General features: G+C 41.4%; 1 protein-coding gene across 1 annotated transcript in view; it reads right to left on the bottom strand.

Annotated features, from left to right (window-relative positions):
• CPS1 (carbamoyl-phosphate synthase 1, mitochondrial) overlaps positions 1–8,605 on the bottom strand; it is a 71,767-nt gene that overhangs the window by 10,393 nt on the left and 52,769 nt on the right. Inside the window, exons 23-27 of the mRNA XM_010141114.1 lie at positions 7,036–7,113; positions 5,948–6,055; positions 4,607–4,696; positions 3,435–3,605; positions 791–865 (exon numbers count right to left, since the gene is read on the bottom strand). Coding sequence (XP_010139416.1) covers positions 791–865; positions 3,435–3,605; positions 4,607–4,696; positions 5,948–6,055; positions 7,036–7,113 — 522 coding nt within the window. The remainder of the gene's footprint in view (positions 1–790; positions 866–3,434; positions 3,606–4,606; positions 4,697–5,947; positions 6,056–7,035; positions 7,114–8,605) is intronic.

Below are 8,605 nucleotides of genomic sequence, written 5' to 3'. Positions count from 1 at the left end.
CCCTCACAGCTCTGCTGTGAAAAGAGTGGGTCAACTAGTCCAGTCTTCCCCTCATCCAGCCAACAGTTGACGCTGTAGCCATGACATTTTATACACTCTGTCTCGCCTTTTGCACCTTGGGACATGCCTTAGTGGTTACCAGGCAACAAGAAAAATATCACCACACGTATTTGTTGCCTTTAGGTAACTAGCACATTCCAAGACCAAATGCTCATGACCTGGAGTCTTGATATTGCTATTCTGGCATATGTCAATGGGGGGTTTTGAAAGCTGTAAGCACTTGTCTGTCTAGAAATAGGTGATTCATAAGCGGACTCATCATCATCATCATGGCTTGGCTTCGCGAACGAAGATCTGGGAAGGGCTTTTCCCACGCTCACTGCAAGCGATGAGTGCACCCTTCGGGCCTGCGCAGTGGATTTTTTAGGTGAGGCGCAGCGTGCACAGCATCCATCATCTAAGAGAAGGATACTCTAACCATAAGCGGACTAACACACCAAGAACCTCCCAAAACAAGACAGCTCTCAGATAAACTCACTTCAGGCTGTCACACCAACCACGTCCAACTGAAGGAGCTGACATGCAGGTAAAGAGGGACATCCAGTGGCTGAATAAACTCGGTGTTCCAGGACAATGTGTTCTTACAGCTAAGAAAGATGTTTTCAATTTTCTGAAGAAGCTACAGATGCCATCATGATTCAGGCAGTAATTAAGATCACTTTGAAAGATTTGTGATGTTTAAAGGCAATTTGGTTTTAAAAAGAAAAAAAAAGGCAAATCTAAAAGATACCTCTCCAGTAGAGGCCATTTCACATCGGAGAACAGGGTCAGCATCTCTCAGCCGGGACCAAGAAAACATTGGGGCCTGGTGAAAGAAAGAGGGGGAGGGGGAGGGAGAAAGAGAATGAAAATGTAATGGATTATTTAAAAAAAAAAAAACAACCCATCCAGCTACATTTGGAAGTAACAGAAAGAAACAGCCATAAATTAGTCCAAAAAAAGCACTCGTCAACACTGATAAGCAAGGGAGTGCTTGGCAAATGAATTCCCCCAGCACCTCGATGATGGACAGGAACAATTAAACATATATTTCACCAATAAATCATCCTTCTTACTCTTGCAGCCCTGCTTACATCCCGATGGCAGATTTCTAGTCTGTGGTAGCCCACTAAACTATCATTTTTAGGACACATTTAAAACAGAAAGGCTGTGAAGCACCTAAATTATGAAAGAAGGAAAGATACTATCTGAAGCCAGTCAGTTTTTCTGGGAAAACTGCTCTCCAGCAGAAATTTTTCATTCACAGGAATCAAACCATTCCACAAGAATGCACTGCTTTGCTGTATACCAGATGAAACTTCACAAAATATTGTCATATTTTCCCTCTCCCCCCTCAAAACCTGTAATTTTTGTATCATTTTATGGAAATATTAAAACCCCTGATCGTTATAATTATCTGAGGATTTAAGTCTCTGTAGTCGCTCAGTTCTCTTGTCTAATTTAATCTTAAAAAGAAAAAAAAAAAGGCAGAAAGAAACTTTCTGTTAAAGAGCCAATGACCACACAAGGCAAACATGGAACAAATTTTCTAAGGAATCATTTTCTATAGGGCTTCTCTGCATCTTAAACTACTAATGGCATTTGCATAAGTACAGCATCCTCGCTGCTTAAAAAAGAGTGTAATTTTAAATCCAAAGACATAATTCTGATCTTGGAAGTCTCACAGGGTAACACTGCAGACAAGCAGCTCCTGTTTCATGACATCTAACGATGACCAACTAAAATGTGACAGCAGAAATTCATTGCAAAAGGTTTCTCAAAATTGGCAGGTGTCTTCACGACTTTCAGATCAGTTTTGCTTCTTCCATAAAGAGAAAATTTTTATAGTAGCCAACTCTACAGTCTCAAGCTGAGATATGGCAATCCAGGTGGATTATTTTTAATGCACATATTGTCTTGAAAAGTAATAAGCAACAAATTCTTCCACCAGCTCCCTAACTTCTGTCTGCCATGAACATGAAAATGCATCAGCAGGAGCAGACTCTGGTACTGCAAGTAAATCCTATTTAAGATTTAGTCAGTCATGCTCTATCCAAGATTTAACCTTGGTCTGGCCATGACACTTGTGTCACTCCGCCAGCAAACATGGCAAGCCAGTATTTCAGTCACTAAAGCTAATAAGGTTGGATTCCGAGTCCACAAAAGAGCAGCTATGTTGAGAGAGTTTTGCATTTAAGCATTTCAGAACTGCTGAAGAAACAAAATCCCATTTCCATGCAAATATTTCTAGCAATAAAAACATAAGAGGACAGAGAATATGATGCATGAATAACAAGAACCAGGTTTAACTAGAATATTTTTCAAATTTTAGCATTTCCAAAGGTATTAGCAGGTTTTTATATTTGACAAATCCACACAGAACACAGGCAGTATAAAAGGCTCTGTAGTGAAGTTTTCAAGAATATGGTCAGGTTTTCTGCTCTGTAGCCAGCATTCCCAGGAGACACAAAACTCTCAACAATTTAGCTAACAACAGTGCAGAAGCCCCAGGTCTAAATAATAGAAAATTATAAAAATAAATAAGACTCGCAAAAATAAAAACCCACCCAGATTAGAATTCCAGATAATGCCTATCTGGGACATCAGAATAAAATGTAACACTACGTCTAGACTGACTAGCTTGCCAATAACTTGAGCTGGCCTGGGACACAGATTTGGCTTGCAGTTTAATAGGTCTGAACATTTTATTAGGAGAAAGATGTTAGGTGCTGTCTGTTTCCTCGGTTTTCACTTGATATGGAAGCTATTAAAGCTTGAAAGTTTTCGTATAAACAATTCTCATTATCCACTGTATTTGCTGCACTGCTGTTCCAGCTTTTCATGATGAGGAACTTCATTTTTTTTCTTCCACTAAGCATTCAAAAGTATCTACAGTAGTAATTATGAAAAGCAAAATTTGGCCCCACTGAAATCAAAACATTCAAGACTTTCACTCCCATTTTAACTGCTGGTGCATATAAAGGGGTTTCCATGAATTCAACAGCCTGTGTCCCAAATCCTGAGGATAAAATCTGGGGGGCACTCAAACAGATTTTTACATGTCCCCACGTATATAATAGATAGTATTACGAAACAGCCAGAACTTCAATGTTCAATTCTGCAAGTGCGTATTTTTTGTGCAGTTCATAAACACGATTCAGAGTAGGTTAGAAGTATGAAATATTGATTTTGCTAATAATCACTGGATAAATTTCCATTGATTTTTCTCTAAAATTCCCAACATACATTATCTTGACAGAAAATACAGAAGGTCAGTTTGGTCTTTGGCCAACAAATAAATTGTTCTCTTTGGGCATTAAAGTACTAATTGCCTGTTAATGCACTAGGTGCTGGCTCTGTGGTGGGATTTTTTGGTGTGCTTTTGGAAACCATACCTTAATCCCAACATATTTGGATGGAATAAGTGGATGTTCCAGTATGGGGAGGGATGATTCATTAACCTCTTTTCCAATCATCACTTTTGTGGCCACATCGATGAAGTCCACACCCAGAGTCTTCGATACAAAAGGGAAGGAGCGTGAAGCCCGCAAGTTGCACTCTATTACCTGTTTGGATTAAAGAGAAGAAATTCCTGTGTCGTTCAGTGATACAAGCAAGAAACAAAGTTCTGATCCTGCCAAGAAACCCACCATGGGGTTCATTAGCAAAAGAGGAATTGCAGTAAGTGAGAATGAAGGCGGAGTGAAGAGGGGCAAGAACAGGTAAGTTAAGTCAGACTAGAAAAGCGGGGTTGTCCAGAGAAAGGGCAAGCACAGCTGGGGGAAAGCAAGGAAGGAAAAACTCCTGTTCTGTCCCTCTGTGGAGTTTCTGAATAACTACATGTGAAACAGAAGAAAGATGAAGAACGGCAAGTACATTTTTCTCAACTAGCAGCCCAAACAGGATCTTTTGCCCATAATGCATCTCCTCTATACCAGGTCAGGTTTGCTTTCCACTCACCGCTTCCTCAGTCATATTCTGCTCCTGTTCCTCTGACCTCCTTCCATTAGCAGCAGAAAGCCAACTGTTAGCCATAAAGGGTGCGACATCTGCTGCACTTCGGTTACTGATAGCTACAAGGACCATGCTATTTAGATAACCATCTTAACGGCTTACATTAAAGGCTTAAACACTCAAATTGTCTTGCTCTCTTTCCAATGCCTTGGAAGCCTTATTTTAATGACCAAAATAGCTAAAGATGAGAGAGGATATCAGAGATGTAAAAACAACAATATTCAGTCATAGGGTGAGGGGCAGGTCCCAGTGCTGTCCAACATATTCAAATCTGATGATTTTGGGAAGGACAGCAGTCCCCAGTGAAATACAGCTGCTGCTGACAGACAATGCCACCAGACTCGCTTCACCCTCAGTGTGAAGGCAGGGGAGGGTGCTCTCTCCCACAGAGAGAGGCAGACCAGGGTGGTACCGGTGAGCTGCACATGGTCAGAGAGGCCAGGTTAGAAACCCACAGCTGCCACAGAGTTCCCATGGCAGGGACCACAGGAACCACGCACCTAACTACCCAAAGCAGAGCCTGACTTCCTCCAGCAGTCACAAGAGCTCTTACCAGCACGTTGTTGCCTTGCACCAAGAACTGAATGTTGAATGGACCAGAGATGGCAAAGGCATTTGCAATCTTTTTTGTGGCAGCTTTTACCTATAAAAATAAACAAATTAAAATGTCTATATATAATAAATAAATAAATCCCACAAAACAGACAGCATCATGGTAATAAATCACCTCGCATGTGGAGTCCTTTAAATGTCACAGCTCTCTGCCCTAGTGTATTTTTTCTGTATATCCTCATTTTGGCAATGGCATTATCTTTGAGAAGCAAACATGTTTCATTTGCCTGTTAACCTAGAGCCTGAAGCGTCATTTGAAGGCAGAAGTAAAAATCAGCTCTGTGTGTACGAGAGAGGGAGAGAGAGACAAACCAGGGGAAAGAAGGAGAAAGAGAGAGGATAAAAGCTGGACCCACCTGTAGCAATTCCAACTCTGCATACTGGAGCCTTTATACCTTTCTTGGTGATATAATGATCATGTTTTGCCATTTGATATTAACCACTTGGTTTTACAAGTGACCCAAAAGCCTTTTCACCAACATGCCTGCCCCATCACAGATCAGTGGGAGGTGCCTCAACGGATATACTATGGAACAGACTGGGAGAAAGCAGCATGGTCTTATTTTCTAGGTTTGTCAAGAAATCTCATGTCCTTTCAGTACAAGCATTTGATCAGCTTTGCTCCAGGAGGTGGCTATTTCCAGAAACAAGTTCTTCTTGGACATTCCCGTACACAGAGTGGGAGCACAGACCATTGCATTACAGCTCTTGCCAGCTTCCAAGCAAACCCTTAACAGGGTGACACCATGGAGGGTGGCATATTTCATTAAGAAAATGCATTTTGACAACTAACTCTGTATCACTAGGTTTATTCGTGAAAGGGGAAAAGGTCAAGATTAGCTGGGGTTCATTCACCCTGATAACCTTTCTGGAAAAGCAGGCAGCTAGAAAGTCATACACCTCATCCAATTATTTAAGGATTGTGGGAGAAAAGGAAGTGGGATGTGAGCCATGGCATATATATGAATTAGACAACCCCCTACTGCTATGGAAGGAAGCTGGTTCTACACCAACGAAACAAACAAACAAAAATCCAATGGGTCCGAAAGTGTGTACATCTACTGCTTAAATTAATGGGACACACTTCAGATGATCCTGTGCACAGTACAGCCAATCACAGCTGGCACGGTGACATCTTACACTTGCACATATCACCCTGGCCTTTACGAAAAGCACTGGTGATTTGATTTCTCCATTGGAAATTGAGTTCTCCCAAGCAAAGGGGAGAACCGATTCAAATTCTTCTTTTCTTTTCTCTTTTCAGTGCTAGTGCAACACCTACCTTCTCCAAGGCTCCCTGGCTAATAGTCTGTGCCGGCAACATGAGGGTGGCATCTCCAGAGTGAACGCCTGCATCCTCCACGTGCTCTGAAATAGCATGTGAGATAACCTGCATACATAAGGAGAAAGCAGTTAGTCACCTCAGCTTCTCTCATGAACTGCTTTGTCATCTCCAGCCCAGCACAGTCTCCTGAACAAAGCTGTATCCAAAAGAGGATACAGACAGGGGAAAAAAAACAGGGGAATTTCCCAAGATTTTAGGGAAAATAGGCCTGAAGCAGACACAAGGCATATAAGCATGTTAGCGTCTTTCATACCGTGGTTGGGCAAACCGTGAACATGATAAAATCTACCACAGCCTGGGAGATCCTAAGGCTGCCTTCCTCTCTCTAACACACCTTGTCTCAGAAGGTAAGCCTAATTAGGCTTTAAATGAGCTCTCTAAGTTCTGCTCGCCACGAACATAAAAAGATTGTCATTCCCCAGCAGAAACAAGTATGGACTAATATAATTGTTATGTTATTTTCCCCCCCACTCCTCTGTGGTGTTTTAGTCATGGAGAAAAGCAGGCAGGGGAAATTCATGCCTAAGGATTTCAATTGAATCAAGGCACGCTACCTCGATACTCAAAAAGTGATCTTCTCTGCTAGTTAAAAATGAAGATTGAAAACAGATTATTTCAGTTAAATGAGAAGTTTGTGATTTTTTTTGGTGAGAATTGTCTTTGATTAGTAATAAAATGCAAGGCGAAGTTGCAATTACAAAACAGTGGTGAGATCAAAACACATGCTGAATCAATTCTGCTAAAAATTATTTGTGAAGCCAGCGATTTGCGAATCCAGTAAAAATTACATTCTGAAGGATTCATTCACATTGTTAAGCAATGCTTAAAAAAATAACTATTTAGATGTATACAATAAGGTAGATTGGACTTTTCAAGAACGATCTTTCTGAACCTAAAGTGAATTCATATTTTCTTGTTTCTCTTCTCCGCATGAATCCATGGCTGCATAGTAAATCATTCAAACAACACATTTTTGCAAATCTCTGATCCTGAAGTTTAACGTTTAAGAAAAGCAAAGTTCTTACTCGTCCTGCCTTGGCTACAGCATCCATTTCCACCTCACGGGCATCTTCAATAAACTTAGTGAGTACCACAGGGTGATCCTGTCATCAGGACAAGATAAAAGAAGGAAGTTTTTATTGGAGACTTGGGGACCAGGCAAGTGTTCCTCTGTTTATCACTGGAAAACCTTTGGAAGCAGAATCTCCTAAGACCAATCCTTATTTCCACACATAAGTGAACTTCACAAAGAAATAATGGGGGGAATCTTGGCACGATCTCCCGAAAGTCACTGATGCATTAGTTTGAGTCCTCCATAACATCACCATGACAGAGAAATATGGGGCCAACCCACAAAGAACTTTTAAGGGAGATCACAGCAAAAAAAAGATAGTGGGACATGCGCATGGATCCAGTGACCGGTGACACTGTCCCCCAGAAATGGTCCTTACCTCCAAGATCTCCAGTTCACCCTCTGAGCCTCTCAGCCACCTCACTGGACATACTGCTTCACCAAGTTCGTGATTCTTGGCATCCTTAATGACTTTGTATAGTGGCTGGTTGCTATTTTAAAAAGTCACGTGTTTTAGGCAACTGATCCATCCCTTTCTCCTTTCTCTGCCTGGTTTCCTAGGTCTCCCAGGGAGAAGCTGCCAGTAAGTACAGCTACCTGCTCCAACAGACAGTTCAAAATCTAATCCACATTCTTTCAGGCCAGCTGTATGTCTCAACATTTTACCTGTCTCATCCACTATTACCTGCCTGTAATTTATTAGAGAATAAAATAGAATGAATGACAGTCCGTGCATGCTCAAAAGGCTCCTCTTGAAAAAATATAAAGCAACTCCAAAAGTTACAAGACACAATTCCTTACATTTATCAGTGCAAGGGTAAATTCACAGGCAAGGACAATGCCACAGCCTACGCTGTTTCATAAATTTAGTGGCTTGTGTTCTGTAACTTTCTGTCTTGCTGCCGTTTTTCACCCTCAGATTTTATATGTGTATACAGCCTTGTTTACTCCAAGCTGTCTCAACTCACACAAGACGTTTTGAACATTATTGACAACAGAATTGCCATGACACAACACTCTTCAGCAAAGTAGCTAAAACAAAATAACACTGGTCAGGCACTTTATCTGGAGAGGCTCTGTTGAATGGAGCAGAACTAGGTAAGGCTTTGTAACCACAAAAAATGAAGCCTGTGTCCCACAAAGAAGCTCATATTCATTTGTATGCTCACAAGTACCATGGCTAGCTTCTGTGAAACCACTCACAGGCCACTAAGACTTGACAAGACCAAAAAGGCCTCCCTCATCTAGAAGCAGAATACAGCATTTTCATTCTGATTTGCTTTTTGCTCGCATAGCTTCAACTGTGCTGCAACTTTTGTCAATATAAAACACTGGATGAAGAAAGAAGGTTTTCCTTAGCATTTTGGCTACCCTAGTGAAAATCTAGCATGTAAATCTAATGTAAGTCTCTGCAGGTTCAGGGCCAGAGCACCCAAAGACTCACTGTGTGCAACCGATCACGTCTGCAGCAAGTGTCAGTGCCTTGTTTGTGTGGCAGAACTGGACATCACAAGGATTCCACG

The sequence above is a fragment of the Buceros rhinoceros genome, unplaced genomic scaffold, assembly GCF_000710305.1.
Source record: "Buceros rhinoceros silvestris isolate BGI_N320 unplaced genomic scaffold, ASM71030v1 scaffold12888, whole genome shotgun sequence".
In the NCBI taxonomy this organism is placed as follows: domain Eukaryota; kingdom Metazoa; phylum Chordata; class Aves; order Bucerotiformes; family Bucerotidae; genus Buceros; species Buceros rhinoceros.
This window is presented reverse-complemented; position numbering and strand designations above follow the sequence as displayed.